Source organism: Rhinolophus ferrumequinum, chromosome 23, assembly GCF_004115265.2.
Source record: "Rhinolophus ferrumequinum isolate MPI-CBG mRhiFer1 chromosome 23, mRhiFer1_v1.p, whole genome shotgun sequence".
Lineage (NCBI taxonomy): Eukaryota > Metazoa > Chordata > Mammalia > Chiroptera > Rhinolophidae > Rhinolophus > Rhinolophus ferrumequinum.
The window spans coordinates 20,685,818-20,705,053 of record NC_046306.1 but is presented as its reverse complement, the minus strand read 5'-3'; the positions used below and the strand labels follow the sequence as shown (position 1 = coordinate 20,705,053).

Sequence of the window (19,236 nt, the reverse complement as noted above, 5' to 3'; positions counted from 1 at the left end):
CTCAGGGCCTGCACGTAGTATTCCCATCGGGGTCGCTCTGGAGACCCCAGCGACGCTAGATTCCAGCCTCAACCTCGGACTTACCCGCATATTCTATGTATTTTGGCTCCGCGCCACACTTAGCTTCAATCTGGGCGCAAAGTGGGAGTCTCAGCAACCCCCCTCCTCTCTTTAATACTCGCCCACCGCCCTCTACCCAGGGCTTTCAGGGCCAGCTCAGATCTCGTCTGAGAGTTGAAAGCCTCTTTGGACACCGCGAACCAGCATCTTTTCAGCACAGTGGGAGTTGGGGATTTTCCATAGCTGAGGTGCTCCTTTGCTTTTCACTTTACGACGGCACTGGGAACGAGCCCTGGGCGAACTGACTAAGGTCCGCCTCCCCGCCCGCCACACGCTGGTTTCTGGTTGGCTACAGAAGCTGTCCGTTTTGACAGGGGCTCTGCGCAGGCGTGGAAAGGCACCGGGACTAAGCTGAGTGCCGACGCGGAGCTCCGGAATCGGTCAGAGATGGTGAGTGTCCGTCCGGAACTGTTGGGTGGCGCTCGGAAGGTGCTGAGCACAGCCGTCCACCACCTTTCGCCTGACCTTCCATCCTCCAAGGGCGTCTCAGAGCACCGGGCTGAAAATCCATGGGTCTGCGCGGGGCTGGGCCTGAGCTGAGTGGAGGGTGGAACCCAGGCGGCATGGGCCTCCAGACCTGGACCGAGGGGACTCGGGCGGGGCCGCGGTATTCCGCTGCCCCTTGACCGGAAGCAGGAACTCAGGCCTTGGCTAGGGACGACGGAGATGGGGAGGCCGGCCCACAGGCCCCTGCATCCTAGCATCCTGGGCCTTGGTGCGCGATAACAATAACGATAACATTTCCTGGAAGCTTAATTTGTGTCGGGCACTGCTAAGCGCCGTACGTATCTTGGTTATCCTCCTCACCACATCTCTGTGAGGTAGGTACGACCATTATCCCTATGTAAAGCTTTGTATCAGGAAATGGTGCAGGTGGATTTGAACCCTAGAAACTTGACTGCAGCCTTTCTGCCCTTGTGGGTCTTTCGAACCGCTGGGACTTAGTGCATGAGTCAGAAACGGGCGGGTCCACCCTTGGAGATCCCAGTTTTCTGCTTTGCTGGCTGGAACTGTGGGCTTTTTACGCTTTTACGGGTTTGTTTTCTTGTGCTTTTAGTCTTCCCAACTTGTAAAAAAAGTTGAAAAGACCTTTTAAATGTTAAGCCATCTGAATGGCTTAACATTGGCTTTTTTCAAGTTATTTAAAAATTGAAAGCTTATAAGAAAAATCGAAAAGGAAAAGGTAAGAGTGCCATGACCTACAGGTGACCACTTATAATTAGGTATATGACTTCTAGTATTTTTCTCTTCAGTTTGTGCTTTATATAGTTTAAGAGCTACTGAATATACAGTTGTGGACTCTGCTTTTTCCTTTATTATTACACCACAAAGAGTGTCTGCACATCACTAAAAACATGTAGTAATGCTTCAAACATGTAACTTCATCTTTCACATCACTTTTTAAACTGTAAAAAAAGTGATTTTTAACAGATAATACTTGCGTACAGTAAAAAAAGGATCTAAGTGAAAAATAAATCTTCCCACCCAACCCTGACCCCCAGCCTCAGTCTCCGTCAGAAACATTGTTAGTTTCTTGTATATCTTATATAAGCATATATGTGCCCCGTCTTTTTCTTACACAAATTGTAGCTTACTGCAGCCTGTACCGTGCTGTTGTGTATTTATACTCATAAAAGCAATACTTACATGTGCATTTTAACAAATTCAAGCAGTTCCCAAGTATGTAATGTAGAAAGTGCTTATAGCCCCATCTCACTTCTCTGTGGTAGGACGGTTGGTGATTGATTATGTTTTCTTTCGGATTGCACATTTACATATAAGTGTTTATTACATAAAGCTGGACTATATGTTTCTACATATTAAGTTTACTTTAGGTTATGTATAGATATCTCATTCTGCAACTTACTCTGTTCACTTAAAAATACCAAACATTCCATGTCAATGCATACAGATCTACTTCATTCTTTTTAAGGATGATACCGTATTTACGTTTAGGTGGTTTACAGTTTTTCACTTCAGACAATGCTGCAGTAATTTTTTTTTTACACTCAAGCTGGTTATTAAGTAGTTGTGTTTATGTAGGATAGATTCCTAGAAGTGGGACTTCTAGCATGCATATTTCACATTTTGGTAGAAACCCAAATTGCCTTTAGAACAATGATATAAAAATCATAATTCTCATCCAGTTTTACTCCACCACACATCTGTTTTCATCTCTGTATGTTCTCCCCTCCTCTTTGTTCACATGTGCATATTTTTCAAGATGTATGTGCTAGTTTTTCTTTTTTGTTTGTCTTAATGGCCAGAGACATTTAACCTTGTTGCTGCCTCATCTTTGTGATGAATTATTTTTAGTGACTACATAATAGTGAAATAGTTGTACCTAATAGTGAAATAGTTATACCGTAATTTGTCAAACCATTCCCCCGGTGTACAGTTGGGTTGCTTCTAGTTCTTCATTAGTAGAGCTAACTCTGTGATGAATGCCTCTGTATGTGTAGGGTTTGTTTCATTTATCTCTTTTAAAAATTTTGTCAGATGATTTCCTTAGGAGAAATTCTCAGGAAAAGAATTTCTGAGGCAAAGAAACCAACATTTTTATGGTTCTTGCAATAGTGTCCTGTAGCTTTCCCAAAAGGTCATAGTGTCTTTGTATCAGTTTTGCCATATCATTGCCAGCATTTAAAAAGATACCTCAGCATTGTTATAATTTTCATTTCTTTATTTACAGGGAACAATAAACATTTTTCTATGTGTTTGCAATTTCTCTTAGGTGTATTTTCTACTAGTATCCTTTTTTGCCCAATTAACTTTTAGAGACTTGCTGTTTTTCTTAATCATTTTGTAGTGTTTTAGCATTACTCTTCGTCTGTCATATTTGATGCAGATTTTTTTCTATCCTTTTGATTCATTTCTGTTTTTATAGAAATTAAAATTTGTATGCTTCGCAGTCCAGTTGGTCACAGTTCCTTGGTGAATCATTTGCTTCAGATGGTTTTCCCTCCCATGCTGACCCAATAAATAATCCTGGAGTTTTACTGCTATTTGTTTTTCCATCTTTCAGCAACACACACCTGGGAACTGAAAACCCAGGAGCTTTGTCCCTTCCCTGATGCAGATACCCATGTTAATAGTACTTCAGACCCACGATGCTGAGGATACAGGTGGGCTCCCTCTAGGAGCAGAACAGGAAGTTGGAAATGTGAGCTGACCCTGGGGGGCTGCGTATCCACTCAGATATTTCTGGTACCAGTTGGCTAGCACTGTAAGGATGACAAACTTTGAGGCAGAGTTGGCATGCATAACTTGGATGCCTGATTAGGACTGTCCTTTGCCATCTGCAAACGTCCCTGTTGCTGTTTGTGGCTTTTTGGAAACATTTATTTTCTTTCTTGGCTCCTTTAGGGCTGAACTGAGGTTTGTTTTAAGCAGTTTCCCTTGAACTCAGACAGGTAGCTGGTGCCCTACGTGTGCCACTTGGATACCCCTCCAGACATGGCTCCCACTCATCACCTAGCCCCAGTCTTCCGGTTGGTATCAGGTTGGAGAAGCTATACTAGTTTTACAGGAAACTTTTAAAAAAAAATAAATTTGCATGAAAATTTTAAACTGATTATTAAAAAAAATTATAAGATTCAATGAAAAAGTGGGAGAAGTGTAATTTATATGATGGACAAAAGTCTAATATTTCTAACATACGAGAATTTTGAAAATCAGTAAGATTGGTAGAAAAATCAAAAGACTCAGAAAAGGAGAAATGCAGTCAGTAAATTCCATTTTAACTTCACTGATAACTCTTAAAAATTAAGAAAGGTTGGCTTTCTGTTATTTGATTTTTGCCTAACAGATTAGCAGAAAATCAAAAAACGTGGCAAAACTGGTCATTCCGTGTTCCTTGAACATGATGCCAAACTTGTCCCCATTCACCGCCTTTGCTTTCGTCCCGTTGCCTGGAGTGCTTTTCTTTCTTATCATTTAGTTCTTGGCTTAGAGTTTACATCCTCAGATGTTCCTGACCACACTAGGCAAAGTGGCATCCCCCTGGCCTCTTGGCCCCCTGACCCCCTGCCCCTCAGCCCTACCCCTGGACCCTGTAAGGGTTTTGGTCACTTGTTTTTGGAATGTCTCTTCCACCAGAATATGAACTCCCTGGAGACAGGGACCTCATCAGTGGTGGTCAGTGGTATATTCTTGACCTATGTGTCCTTGGGAAAAACAAAAAACTTTTCTGAAGCCTTTTTTTCCTCCTAAAATGGAAATCCTACTAACCACGGAAGGGTCAGATGACAGATGTGTCTGAAAACATTTCATCCCAATGTCTGACCTGTAGCAGGTACTGAGTAGGCTAGTGTATACTTGATTGGCCTCTCTTTCTTGGTATATATGTGTTTTACTTTTAACAGCCAGATATCAGGGGCTGGTTCTCATTAAACTTAGGGTCACCTAAACCCTACCTCTCATACTGACTACTGTAAGGCCACGTCCCCCATCCTGTACTTAAGGTTGATTTTTGTAAAACAGAGTTGCAGAAATGCTTTTTATTTGTGCCTTAAGTATTTGTTGCCTATATTGTGTCAGGTACTGGAGCTATAAAGTCTAGGTCTGCGCTCCCAGGGTGCTTTGGGTCTGGAGGAGGAGACAGATTCGAAACAGACATTTTTACCCCATTGTGATAAGTGCTATGAAGGCAGAGTGCCATGGGTACCCAGAAGAGGGTTGGGTGTCAGAGAAGGCCTCTCACAGGAGGCTTATGAGCCGAGTCCAAAGAGTTTGGACTTAGTTATATCACGTGAGAGAAGGTTGCTTCCTTCCCAGGGAGCCCATCTGCCTGGGGCACCTGGCTCAAGCAGGCCGTGCTTGCCCCCTGCTGTCCATTCTCCATACAGCAGCCAGAGCCATCCTTTTGCAACATCAGGTCTTATCACTCTTCACCTCAAAACCTGCTAATGGCGCCCCAGATCGTCCCCATGAAAAGCCAAAGTCATCTGATCCTGGCCGGCTGAAATCTAATCTGATCTTGGCTCCCTTTCTCATTTGGCCACGTGCCACTCACTGCACTTCAGCCACACTGGTTCCTTTGCTTTTCCTGGAGCATGCCCCTTTCCCACCTCAGGACTCTTGTACTCACTCTTCCTGCTGTGTGGAACACTCTCCTGAAAAATCCACACGATAGGTTCCCTCATTTCCTTAAAATCTCTACTCAACTATCACTTAGTGAGGCTTCTCTGGCTGTCTTATTTAAAATTGTCGTCAGTCCCTGCATTCCATTTCCCCTTCCCTACTGTATCTGACATTTATATTTTACTTATCTTTTTTGTTTAACATCTGACTCCCCACCCGCAAATGTCACCTTCATGAGGGCAGGGATGCTTGTTATGTTTTGTTCGCTACGGCGTCCCCTGGCCTAAAACAATGCCTGGCACATAGAAGTTACTTAATATAGTTACTGAATGAATAGCAGTTTTATAAAAATTTCATCTTTTTTTTTCATTTCAGCCCCTTCCCACCCTGCAGGGGATATTTTGGACCTCGATTCTGTCATCTTTAGCTTTCTTTCCCCTTCCCCAGGTTGATTGCCTTTTGACTGCGCTGTAGTAAATTGTCATCCGACTTATATAGTCTTACATTGTTGAGCACATCAAAGCCCTGTGGTCCCCATATCAGAGATATCTTTGGATACACAGAGAGAGGGATTACAAAATGTTTTTAAATATAAATAATAAAAAAGAGGCTGTTTTGAAGAAGAAAGGTAAACCTTATCTATAATTCCATGCTCTCAATGTGGCTTTTTATTTTTTTCATAATCCCTCTAGTCTCCTCCTTTTCATGTGGTTGCCGTCACCAAGCACTTTGTTTTTGCATTTAGCTGTTTTTACTTCATGTTATATCATAAACATTCTGTGGTGATATAAATATACTGATCACCATTGGTAATGTATGTATTACATTCCTGTGAATGGACATTCCAGAATTTACTTGGCCTTTTCCCTAATTATTGGGCATTTCTGGCTCTTTCTGCTTTTGCTGTTGCAGATATCAGGGCAGCACACGTCTTGCTGTGTTCTTCTTTCAGTCCTTTTGGATTATTTCCTTAGGTTGAATTTCCAGGAGGGTTTCCAGGTCAAGCTGAGTACTGTGTAGTATTGACCACTATTGTACTTTAGCCCTCCTCTCCAGAATAGCGCGTAGTAGGAGCTCAGTGAAAATGTGTTGAGTGAATTATGATCTCATGCATGCATGATCCACTGCTCTCACGTCCACAGAGCTCGTGCTGTCCTTTTACCCAGGGTGCAGATTTGAGAAGCATCACGCTATTCGCTGTTTTGTAGGAGGAACTTGTTTGCCCTTGTCTCCAGCATTTGAGAGTATTCTTACATCATAGGGGAGTGGGTGGCAGTGACTGGATTCTAAGCCTTGTGCCTATTAGAAAAACAGTAATTTATTGTGCTATCTCCATCCACTGTTTAGAAGCTCCCCCAGCCCCCAACTCATTAGCCCCTGGGCGTAGGGAAGCACTCTGTTGGTGAATGGAGCCTGTGTTTCCAACATAGTCTGCCTCTCAACCTTTGAGGAGCTTCTGGCTGGATTCTGGACCAGTCTGGAAGGGGCCTCAAGAGAACAAGCCCACTAAGGCCAGTTTCTAGTGTAGGAAGGGTTAGGCCTAGAACAGTTAGTTGAGCAGCTGTTTATTGAGTCCCTACTATGCAGACCACTCTGTGGGCCTTTAGTGAAACAGTACCTAATGCATCCCAGAGAGGCATAATCAAGAGTTTGCAGAGTCACAAGGGGGCAAAGACTCCACTGAGTTGGGATCAGTAAAGGCTTCATGGAGGAGGTGATGTCTTAGATGTCTAGAAGAGTTCGTTGGAGTTCAGCAGAGAAGAGGCCTGAGGGTAAAAAGACGTGGCAACAGGGAGGTGTGGGCATATAGGTGGAGAGTGGAGGGAAGGGTAAGAGAGAAGCGAGTGATAATATTTCTAGATTTCTTGCATGGCAAGGTGAAGAATCAAACATCTGATTGTCCCCTGTTTACAAATTCCATGTGCCAGTGTCCCACCCTGACTAATTTCTAGAGAAGTAGGATTAATGAGCGCTTTCCCGAGGCACATTTCCTGTGGCTCTGTGCCATGTGTCACACTACCTCAGATGCTCGCTTATTATAAATCACTGAGTTATCCTCTTGGGGTCATTTTGCTTCCTTTGGAATGTTTTCAGTTGTGCTGTTTGGGTCACAAATGACAGTGTGTCTCCTTCCTGTTAGATGCCCCTGTTGGGGTTTTTCAAATCATCAGTGTCCTGTCCCCCAGGTATACCAAACACGTGAGTCATGGATGTGTCTTTGCTCCCAGGAATCGTATTTATATCCTGCCCCCAAATAGCGGAGGCAGGAGGGAAAATAGTGCCTGGTGGGCAGAGGGCCAGGAGAAGCCCTGCCCCTGCTGGGGGTGTAATACATGGGTCAGGTGCTAGTGGGGGCCTGGGGATGGCTCCAGACAGGCCCGGGGACCTTTGGGGAGGTGTTACTTGTGTGTTCTTGGAAGACATGTGTGATTCATCTGCCAGGGGTATGAGGGAGTGGATCTAGCCTTCCCGGCCCCTCCTAACCTTGGCCTTGCTCTCTCTGGCAGGCAGAGGTGGAGGAGACACTGAAGCGGCTTCAGAGCCAGAAGGGTGTGCAGGGAATTATCGTGGTGAACACTGAAGGTAAGTCCTCCCTCTGACCGTGACCTGAAGCAACAGCCCAGACACAGCATAACACGTGCTGTTTACTGTGTTTACCAATCCCCTTCGTGTTCGTGGATTTTCACCCTTTTTTTAACACTGCCGGTGTCCTAGCATTATTATTGGAATCCTGAATTTTAAAAAAGGAAAAATTCACTCAATCCCACTGCCCTCGACAGATCATGTTTTTCAGGATGCCGTGCTTTTCTGGCCCTTGCCCAGGTGCGTCTTCTCTCGCTCATACTTGTATTTACGGTTGTCACTTGTTTGCAGGTGTTTACTTATGAGGTAACTTTGTTTTGCTTCATCGTTTACATAAGCAAATTCTTTTAACTGCCAGTACGAAGTTTATTAACCATCCCCCATTTATGTTGTTTCTACTTTTTTGTTGTTAGGTTGGTGCAAAAGTAATTGTGGTTTTTGCAATTATTTTTAACCTTTTAAACCGCAATTACTTTTGCACCAACCTAATAGGTAGTGCTCTGGTCAGCAGCTTTGTGTCGATAGCTTTTTTCTTCTCTTCGGAGACATTATTTCAACAACTAGAAGAGTATAGATACTAATTTTTCCAAACTGCCGTAGACATGGCAAAGAAGGAGGCTAACATTTATCACACACCTACCTGTTCTGGGCCAGGCCCCTGGCTGACGCTTTATAAACGTTCTGTTTCATTTATTCCTTAAAGCAGCCCTGTTGTCTCCGTTTTGCAGTAGAGGAAACTGAGTCCAGAAATTTAATTGATTTGCCTGCCATTACAGAGCCAAGGTTTCATTCCAAGTCGATGTGAATGCACTTGTGCTTTCCCCACACTGTGCTGGGAAGGACCAGAGAGTGGCTGCAGGTCTGGCCCAGGGTCACCCAGCTGGGCTCCCCCAATTCTCTGGGCCAGTGTATTCGTTCGGCTCTGATTTGTTCGCGGCTCCTCGAGAGCCTCTGTGTGTGTGTTGTCATTCTAGGCCTTGTTTGGGAAAGGCAGAATTCTCAGCAGTGTCTGTGAAAATAGAGCAGAATGATAGTTACCATGGGTGACAGTGTGCAGATGACATGTCTTCAGAATGTTGTTTTCCATCAGATCCCTGGCCAGCCGAGAGCTGGGCAGAGGACACTCCCCAGCTTTGTCAGACTCTAATCAGACCATGTGGTCATTGGATTCAGAGGAGGCAGCAGGTTGAGAGCTCTCAGGACACTTTGGGAGGCAGCAGCAGGTCTGCCCCTGATCTGCTGCGTGGTCTGGGGTTCCCCCTTCCCCTCTTCAAACCTCAGCCGCCTTAAGTGGACTGATTGGTCAGATATATATCACTCAGATACTGTCTTCTGGAACTGGACATTTTTGACCCCAAATGGGAGGGAACAGCTCGGGGGCTAGCTCCCCAGCTGGAACCCCTAGGCCTCCAGTAGTATTCACAGACCACAAGCCTTCATTCTTGCTTTAAAACTACCCCAAAAGTTGAGCTTTTTCATTGGGAAAATATAGCCCCAACTACTTACCTTTTGGATACTAATGAGTGCCTCTTTTTCATGTACTAATGTGGCGTTAACTTGTGTCCCATTCATAGAGCTTGCACTTTACTCTCTCATGTACACTTCACTCAGTGACCCCCTGCAAGATGGCTGTTTGCCCATTTTTCAGATGAGAAACCCAAAGGTGAGAGGTGAGATGACCTGCCCAAAGTCACCCCGCTGTGGATGGGGGTGGTCAGAACTCACTGCTGCATGGGCCTTTAAGCCCTCTGGAAGCTTCCAGTTAAGGATGATTAGTTAGGGTCCCTGTTCTCCCTTGGGTTTTCATACCCTCTGACTCAGCTCAGCTGTCTCTCCCTACAGGTGCCTCCCCTGACCACCCCAGCCCAGAAGTGATTCCTCCCCACCCTGAACTCGTGACACCCCTTTGCCCCAGTCACTTACCAGCCACCTACCTCTGCATTTTGACATCTCTGTCTTGGCCAAATACAAATGATGTTTCATAATAAAAGTGTGAGTTTAAGCTGACTTGCCAGGAACTTCAGGAACATTTGTACCTCGCCAGACCCCCTGCTATCCTCTGCTGCTGCCCACACAGGGCAAAATAAAAGACTCAAATGTGTAAGCTCCACGAGGGCAGGGATTTATCTCTTGTGTTCCCCACTGTATCCCCAGCACCTAGAACAACGCTGACACAGTTTGTGCTCAATACCGTGTTTCCCCGAAAATAAGACCTAGCCAGACCATCAGCTCTAATGCATCTGTTGAAGCAAAAATTAATATAAGATCTGGTATTATATCATATCATACCCGGTCTTATATAAGATCGGGTCTTACATTATAGTAAAATAAGACCACGTCTTAATTACAAAAGACGCATTAGGGCAGATGGTCTGGCTAGGTCTTATTTTCGGGGAAACACGGTTAAGTTATCTGTTAAATTTTGTTAATTTTTTTTTTTTACTAATTGATGGAGCTGGGTATGGTGGGAGGACTTAGCTATACAACCTGACAGATCTGAGCCTCAGCTTAGAAATCGTGTCTCCCCAGTGACCAGCCACTTCAGCACGCTGCATGGTCCCCATTGTGAAGGCAGTGGCTTCGGGTAGGTGGCCTAATCCTTAGGATATCTTTGAAATGTCCCAGCTCTGGCATCCTATGAATCTGGCGTCCTGTGATCTCTTATCCTTATGTGAAATCCTCTCCCGTTTTGGTCCCTGCCGCCCCACCACCACCACCTTCAGGTTTTCTTTTGTTTTGAAAGTCAGCCAACAAGTGGTTAGTTAGTTTCTTATCTCCTTTACATACCTCTCACTTGGTAGGAGCAAACTCATGTCTAAACTGCTGAAAGTAGCCCTTGTGATTTCTCATTTATCAACAGCACTAAATGCCTAATGCAGTCTCCCTAAGGATACTGGTGAGCAAATCAGACCTGGTCCTGGCCTCAGGGAGCTCGTCTGCTGGGGGACAAACATAATGATTACTTCCATAAAGGTGTAATGTCAGAGTCCAGTACCTCCTCCAAAGGAGAATTACGTGATGCTGGGGCCCTATCTGGGGTGGGGATGGGTGGAGCCACCAGAAGATGGAGGGACCGGTGGGAGTTGTGAGAGAATAGGGGAAGGAAGGAAAGTTCCGGGTTCCAGAGGGACTTGAGAGAAGGTACCCTTGTAGTATATAAAAAGAGAAGGTCATCAGGTTTGATCATCCAAACTTTGCTGGGCCTTGAGATTGGCCCCTCAAGTGACCTGGGGGACGGCATGTATTGTGTGGGTGACGTTGGTAACAAACCAACATTTATTGCATGCCTACTCTTGCTAAACCATCTTAAACCATATTTCATCCTCACAGCAGCACTTTGAAGCACAGGCATTATTTTACAGTGAGGAAATGGAGGCTTAGAGAGGTTAAATGACTTGTCTAAAGCCACGTAACCCTGAAGGGGCAGAGCTGGGGTGTAAGTTCAGGCTGTCAGATTTCAGAATTCCTACTCAGTCATCACCCCAACCACTTCTACTACCTTCCTCAGGAAGCTTCCACTATTGGGCAAGGCCTCATGGGGCCCTGTGGGCACACTGTTGCCATTTAGGACCCAGCTGATGACCTAGTTGTCCTGTCCCTTAAGGGCAAATGATCACTACAACCTGTTCTCATTACTTCCTTGGCTCAAAACAGCCTCTCTGAGTCAGCTGTGTCTCTTCCACTCTGTCCTCTTCTGCCCACTCTCATGTCCTAAAAAGACAAGGTTGGGCCAATTTCTTGCCACCCGTGGGTAGACATGAGGCTGACCCTTAGGCTGGTCAGCTGTGGGCCAGAGTAGCAGCGTCCTGGGTCCAAAACGCAGCCACTTCTGTGTGAGGAGCCACTTGAGCCACGTTCATCACAAGCGCCTGTCAGCTGTGGGCACCTGGGGCTTCACTGATGGAGCCTTCTGTTGACATGTCCCAGTGATTCATAGACACCTGATTGTTGCTCCTGCTGTAGCCCGAGGTGGCTCACGCTGAGCCCCATTCCTCACGTCCATGACAACAGGCGCTGTCCAGGGAGGGAGTTCCATTTAATGGCTCATCACAAGGAAACAGCCCTCAAAACAAGACGCTTGATGCACAGTGGTGTTCACTGCACAGCAATTAAGTAAAAAGACCAGCCTAAGTTCTCAACAGCAGAGGCTGATGAACTCAGTGGAATGGCCACTGTGGGCTCTGAAAGCAGTGGCAGTGCGCTTTGCAAGGGTGTGTGCAGATGGAAACGGGCTCTAATTGGGGGGCACAGTCAGGTGCATGCACAGTGGGTTTACCGCTGGGCCCTCAGCCTCCTTGGGAGCTGGAGCAAAACGCTGGTGGTGGTTATGTCTCGGCACAAGCTGACCTTTTTTCTTCTTCCTGCTTTTCAGTATTTACAGATTTGTAAGAGCTGGCCCCCTTGTTCAGGTTCTAAGTGTTCTGAATGATAGTCTCTGCTTCTGTTGCCAGAAACTAGTCAAGACAGTGTGGCCCTGGGAGAGGAGCCCAGTAGGGGACACACGGGCCTGCATTTGACTCCTGGCCCCACTGCTCGTCTGCTGTGTGACTGTCAGCAGGTTACCTCACTGCTCAGTTTCTGTTGCCTCATTGGCAAGTGAAGATGGGAGCACCATCCTCAGGGTCATTCTGGGGACTGGCATGTGTCCGTCAAGCCCCCAGTGGACAGTGGCATTGGTGGTAACTGCCCGTCCGCTACTAGAATTAGGGGTGCGGCTGTGGGTGCTGGGCAGGAAAGCGCCCCAGCATCCTGCCCCGTCGCTGTCTGCTCTCCCCGCAGGCATCCCCATCAGGAGCACCATGGACAATCCCACCACCACGCAGTACGCCGGCCTCATGCACAACTTCATCTTGAAGGCCCGGAGCACCGTGCGTGAGATCGACCCCCAGAACGACCTCACCTTCCTTCGAATTCGCTCCAAGAAAAACGAAATTATGGTTGCACCAGGTAAGAAGGTCTTCCACACCCCCCTGAGGATCAGCCCCTCATGGCGCACGTTCTGTAGCTTATCAGGGAGGCTTCGCACGTTGGTGTCTCCTCAGGTTCTGTGAAAGGCCTCAAGAGTTGAAGGTACAGAGTTGATAGCTTTACCCTCTGGCCAGTGTGCCTCCAGCTGGCATCCCCAGCACGTGCTCATGCACAGTGACTGGAGGTCAGACCCTGTCTTCGGTTCTAGGCCCGAGAGGGGAACCATGGTCTCCTGGGGGAGAGAGACACAGTGTAACCCTCGCCTCGGGAACGTAGCGGACCGTGTGAGGGGGCTGCTTGGGGCAGTCAGCCCAGGCTTCCCACAAGAGGGAATCTCGAAGGCACAGGGAAGAATAAGCAAGGTGAGGGGGGCAGGACAGCTATGTTTAAAAGCCAAAGATTCAGTAATTCGCAACCGAAGCATGAGGCAAAAATACTGTAGAGCCATTTTATCCTTGGAAAAATGTTTAGAAGCGGGTCACCCGCTTCTAAAGTCCAGTCCGGTGTCCCTGAGCCCCATGCAGCCAGCCTGTCCTCCAGCACTGGAGCTGCTGCTCCTCTGGTTTCACATGAAGTGCGCGGCTGGCACCGGGGACTGCGTGGTGCAAACAACCCTTGTCTTTAGGTGTTAGGATCATTCTCGGGGTGATGCTCTTCCCAAGAGGAGCCCACAAGGCCTGGGACCCCAGGAGGGAAGAGCGGGGCCCGGTGCCCTGCCTCACCTCACTCACATTCACGGACTTCAGGGCTGTTCCCGCATTGCTCCTTCTGTCTCTCCCTCTCTCTTTGGCTGAGCCACGTAGTTGAAAGTGCGTGACTTAGGTGTGTACGTGACGATGCAGGTAGGCTGCGCTGCATCAGAATATGAGGTAGGAAGGAGTAGGAGGTAAGGTGTTTGGTCCAGTTTGGAAAAGGCCTCAAACCAAACTCAGCTGTGTGGGCGACCCTGTGAGCAGAGGTTTTTAAGGCAGGAGGTGATATGATTGTAATTGGGGCCTGGAGGAAAGAGGCAGTGGGGAGGCTGGGGACACTGAAGGCCTCTGGGCTTGACGACAGAATTCTGAGTTAATTTGATGGGGGTCCGGGACGGGGTATCAGCCACTCCCAGCAGCAGAGTCATAGTGTTCTGTTCCCTGGCCTGTTCCAGCCCAGTCTGGCTCCTCGGAAGGATGTAAAGGAAAAACCCTAGAGCCAGTTCCAGGGGCCCACAGTCTCCCTAGGATACTCTTAGAGGGGTGGGGACAAAGCATCCAGGCACAGAGAAGAACATAGGATAATTTCAGAGTCATTTATTCCAAAAATGAGACATACACTGTTCATCGGTTTATTCACTCTGATGCATCACGTATCAGCCGATGATGTCTCTGGTTCTGCCAGAGAAAACAGGTTGCAGCAGGCGGAAACTATTTCCCAGCTGTAGCTCTTACAAGTGTGACCTCAAGCAAGTCACGGAACGCCTGTGCACCTCCATTTACACATCTGTAAGATGTCAGCTAGGGGCCCATACTGCTCTGCTCTTCTCAGACACCCCATCTGGAGGAGTGTGTTGGCACAGGGTGGGGCAGAAAGGCTTAGAAGCAGATTGGAACTCACCCCCCCCCCAAGACTTCATGCTGTGTGACGATACACAGATCCCCACTAACTTCCTGAAAGTCAGCTGGGAATGGTCCCTCTACTGGCCCTGCACGTCGGAGCAGACCTGTGGCCACATGGGAGCGCACACGTGAGGCAGGGACAAGTTACGCATTCTCCAGGTCAGACAGACTCTCCATGGACAGTGTCTCTTGACCTGCAGCTTCCGAGACTGTCCCCTGTGGAATGGCAGTCGTCTGAATGCTCCTGGCCGTTCATTCAGGTCTCAGCTTGACAGCAAAGGCATCTCCAACTTTTCCTTGAGGACCCGCAGCCTTTCAAAGCTCGTGGGTGTGGTCAGTGCTTGAGTCTAGGGTTGGAGACTCCCAAGATACAGATGTTCCTTGGGGTGCACAGGCCCAGAAGCCCCTCAGCTTTGTCAGTGGTGATGAGGCTGAAGTGGCCAGACCCTTGCCTGGGTGACACAGAGGCCTGCGTGGAGGGTGGTCATGCTGTGTCGCTCTTGCTTGTTCGCTCACTCTCTGTCTCGCACTCACACACTCATGGGCCCCCCCACGCACATCTTGGTATTGCTGGAGGGGTGTGTCTTTTCGAGATTGCCTTAATCCCAGTGACTATTCCTCCCGAAGCCCCTCATTACTTCTCCAGCCACCCTGCTGCCTCTCACAGCCTCAAGAGACTCCAGCTCCCCTCCTAGGCCCTCACACTTGCCGTCCTGCTGTGGCTGGCAACACTCCCATCCTGCCTTTTCATTGGCTAACCAGCCTGCTTATCTGCATTTTTAAGTCTGTCCCCCCTACTAGACAGTTTCCAGACGACAGAGACTTGTAAGCACATAGTAAGCGCTTAACAAATCCTTGTTGAGTAACTAAATGAATGACTCCCTAAACCTCCGTCCATTGCTGACACCCCACTGTGGGGATCAGAGGTGGGGTCAGGGATGTCTGTGGGACATGGTGTTTAGGATGAAAACGAATGATTGGACATCTTGATGCTCTCACTCTGATACAGCAAAAAAATGCTGGATTTTGGTGCCAGAACTCCTGTGGGCAGGAACCAGTAAGCAGGGCATCCGAGGCATTAAGGCTAGATCGCCTTAGGATTTTCAAAGGGCACAGGGGCAGCCCCCAGCATATAATAGGCCTAGCTGCTGCGTGTTTGAGATGGACCCCTCTAGGACTGTCGTTTGCACCCCACACATCATGGGAGCAACCTGGAGTACCCCTGCCCAGGAAGGAGGTCCACCATCCTTTCTTCCCAGCCAACCTTCCTCATTGATCAAACTGAGAAGCTGCTTACCAGACCAAAAATAGCACAGGTGTTTTCAGACAGTTTGGCTCTCTACATATGTACCAAATTCAGCCCATCCGGGTCAGAATGACCCATATGAAGAGAATGTTTTAAGACAGACTTTTGGTTTTCACTTATTAACCTCACTGATAAAAAGCTGAGTTTAACAGCATAGTCAAACTTTAACAGTCTGCTTCCCACAACGCACTTGAGGGATCCTGTTGAATTTAGGGCTTGATTATTTGTGAGAAAAGACACTAGTATTGCTAATTGTGTCTGTTTTTATTAGTGGCTTGTTAATTACTTTTATTTTTATCAATAAGTGATTTTCTGCTTACACAGATTGCTTAGCCATGAAACTGTTAGTCATGCAGCATCTGCTTCTCCTCCATTGCATCAGCCAGTGGTCATGGAAGAAGCATGCTTTAGACTTGTATCAGCAGATGTGAAGCAGACATGGCCGAGGTCCTGCCTTTTCTCTCCTGTTCAGCAAGGGGGCAGGCCAGAAGCGCTCAGAGCATCTGGTGAAACCCAGCTACCCCACCCCGCATTTTCGCCTTGGCTTGGGCAAGTCGTTCACCTCTCTGAGCCTCAGTGTTCTTTATAAAATGAGAAAACACTAGTACCTGCCTCAGAGAGTGATTCGAGTTCTTCGAGGTACCATATGAGAAGTGGGTGGCCCAGGGTGGCACATAGAAGCCTTGGTAAATGTGGTTTGATGAATAAGTGGGCAGAGCTGCAACACTCTGCTTCTCCAATTTCCTCTTCCATAAAATGAAGGGCAGTCGGGCTCACCCTAGGTCTTGGACTTGCTGTTTCATGATGGACATTCCTCCTCATGAATCCAGGTAGCTTTGGGCCATTTTGACCTGGTACCTTTGAAATTTTTTCATCGAGAAGGCTCTGGAAAGGCAGCAGCTGAGCTTCTGACAACTGACATGAACCCAGGAGCAGTGGGTTTGAGGCTGGCATTCCGTATTTGACGCTGACTTGCTGGGTAACCCCAAACTAGTGCTTCTCCCCAACCTGCAGCACAGCCTCACCTGGGAACTTGTTTCAAATGCAGATTCTCCGGCTCTACCCCAGACCTGCTGAATCTAAGGCGCTGGGGGTGGGGCCCTGCAGTGTTGGTTTTCAGCTTAGCCAGTGTAAGAACCACTGCCACAGGCAACTCATTTCAACTCCCTAAACCTGAGTTTCCCCTCCCAGAAAACAGAGGTGATGGTCCTTCCTCCCTGTCTGCTCTGGGAAGATTAGAAAAGGCTGCGCTGCCGAGCACAGGCCGCTGCCGGTCACACTTGGCAGAAGCCCCCACAGGGGACGTGCAAGTTTACCTTCTGTTTGCCCAGCGACTGGAAGTAGCCTGAGCACTGCTGCTTTTCAATCCCCCCCTTCCACCGCATTTTATGGTTGGTGATTTAATGATTTATTTCCTTGCTAGTGTGTTTTTCCCCATTTTATATTTAGTGATTTGTTTTTTCATTTTTCTCTTTTGCAGATAAAGATTATTTCCTGATTGTGATTCAGAATCCAACTGAATAAGCCACTCTCTCGTCTCCCGGCATCATTCCTTAATTTAATGCCCCCCAAGAATAATGGTGTTAATCTTGTCAACTGACTGGCAGGCGGAAGTCACCTTAGAGCCCACGCAGACCAATCCAGGGCCTGAGGCGGGCTGCAGCCCTGCCTTCCCCCCAAGACCGTCATCCCTCTGCTGGCCAGTTGTCCCCGAGTTCCCGGGAGGGCCCTCTCTCCTCAAGTCTAGGTTTTGGAGCAAGAGCTTGTGAGAAGCCCACACCCTTCTGACCTTCAGTTCACTTTATCGCCCTTGGAAGAGGCTGTTTTTCTTTAACTAAAAATAACTGAAATGCTTACCCTGCTGTGTGTCTTTAAACACTAGGTTGAAAGGGCCTCTCTCTTCCTGTGTCATCACTGTGTCATCGCATGGTCTGAAGGCTAAGCCCCGGTGTCTCCTCCAGCCCTAGGTTGTGTTTGTGGCCTGAGCGGCCTGGTCCTTACTGCACCGGTAGCCATACTTGCTGAGCTGAGCCTGGTTTATAATTGGTATCTTGCTTTCTGGGCCTCTTGCCCCTAGCCACCCCTTTTATCATTTCCCACTCCCGCCAGTGTTTTGAAAGTTTTTTTCTACTACACTGCCCTGGGGAAAGGAAAGGAGGGATATTTGTTGAGTCCCCAGAATGCACCTGATGTGTTACATGCCCTGGCTCACATCATCCTCACAGTACCCTACAGACAGGGCAGGGCATTAAAGCCATCTTAAAAATGAGGAAATTGGGGTCTAGAGAGTGACTTGCCTGAGTTCGCATAGCTGGGCGCACAGTTCTTGAACTCCAAAAGTTCTGCTCTCCGCATTCCCTCCCCCAGAAATCCTGGGTGGTCCCTCTCACCTGAGTAAGCTCTTCCTGGGTAAACATCTGCCTTCCCACAGACCCGTGTGGGGGTCCCAGAAGGTGCCTGCTACTCTGAGGCTGCAGGCCTCCCGTCATCCAGCAGCACTCTGGGATTTTTCCTCCAGAAACCACATGTATTTATTTTTTATGAGGTTTTTCTTTTTGTCTTTTGTTTCTTGTTACAGGGGGAAAAGATTCAAAAATGTATAGTGTAAACCTTGAAATCCCCCTTCATTGTCCTTCCTTCCCCCAAAGTAGCCTCGTTCTACAGTGTGAGTTTGTCCATTTAGCAAAAGTACTTTTCTAAATTTTCCAGTGAAGTTTCCTTAACAGTATCAGGGAAGTAACACCCTGTGTCCTTGGGAGCTTAGGGGTGTAGTTTCTAGAGGCTTTGCAAGTCTCTTCAAAGTCTCCTATTTTAATGAAAGATCATAGGAATTTTCCACTCCATAATATGTCCATGTTTGTCTTAATATAGAAATGATCCTTTCAAATAATTTTCCCCAAATCCCCAAATAGAACATTCCTTAGGAAACCACTGCATGTGGGCCCCTTCCCCGTGGACTCAGGAAGCACACCCTGAGAAGGTGATCGCAGAACTGGAGCAAAATAACCCTGGATCATTAATTATCTCAGAGATTCAGTTTTAAAATTAGGTCAGGTATGGGGACCAGTATCTTCTCTTTGTTCTCAGAGGCTGTTGGTGGCTGGGATCCAAGTCTGAGATTCCTGTGTCTGGGCTTGAGCTTCTAGAAGGATAATGGAAGAAGAAGGTCTGAGTAACATAAATTATCCCTGGCTGGCCGGGAGGTCAGGCTTCTTCTAGAAGCGGGGAGGGCCTCTGTCCCTGGGGGAGGAGGTGGTCTGGCTCCAGAGCGAGGGCTTGGGGACCTGGCCCTCCTCTCTTCCCTTAGTCCCTCTATCATACCTTCTTATTTGCCTTAAAGTAAAGCTGTCCCCTGAGGTCCTGAGGAAAGTTTAGGCTCATCTGGCTTTGGGGAAAACCAGGTGACTCATGAACGTAAAGGCTCTGCCTCCCAGTCCCCCGGGAATGGGGTTTCGCACATGGGAGGCTGTGTGGATGCTTTCCAGTTGATGCCGCGTGTAAAATTCCCTGGGCTCCTCTTAAGATGTAGAAATGCAGTTTTAAAACTCTAAATAAGGATGTAATACGTGCAAATGCCTTTTT

At 47.6% G+C, this 19,236-nt stretch overlaps 1 protein-coding gene across 3 annotated transcripts; it reads left to right on the top strand.

Moving 5' to 3' along the window:
• The first annotated feature begins 367 nt into the window (after nucleotides 1-367).
• Nucleotides 368-17,510, top strand: DYNLRB1 (dynein light chain roadblock-type 1). Of its 3 annotated transcripts, none has more exons than XM_033094985.1 (4): nucleotides 368-510; nucleotides 7,710-7,785; nucleotides 12,565-12,732; nucleotides 16,846-17,048. In XM_033094985.1, exons 1-4 carry the CDS (start codon nucleotides 508-510, stop codon nucleotides 17,001-17,003), a joined length of 405 nt encoding a protein of 134 aa, XP_032950876.1. In that variant the 5' UTR covers nucleotides 368-507; the 3' UTR covers nucleotides 17,004-17,048. The 3 variants fall into 3 exon arrangements, with proteins under 3 accessions (XP_032950876.1, XP_032950878.1, XP_032950877.1); XM_033094987.1 differs by lacking the exon at nucleotides 16,846-17,048 and adding an exon at nucleotides 17,135-17,510 and having other exon boundaries at nucleotides 374-510; XM_033094986.1 differs by lacking the exon at nucleotides 368-510 and adding an exon at nucleotides 517-941 and having other exon boundaries at nucleotides 16,846-17,052.
• The last annotated feature ends 1,726 nt before the right edge of the window (nucleotides 17,511-19,236 follow it).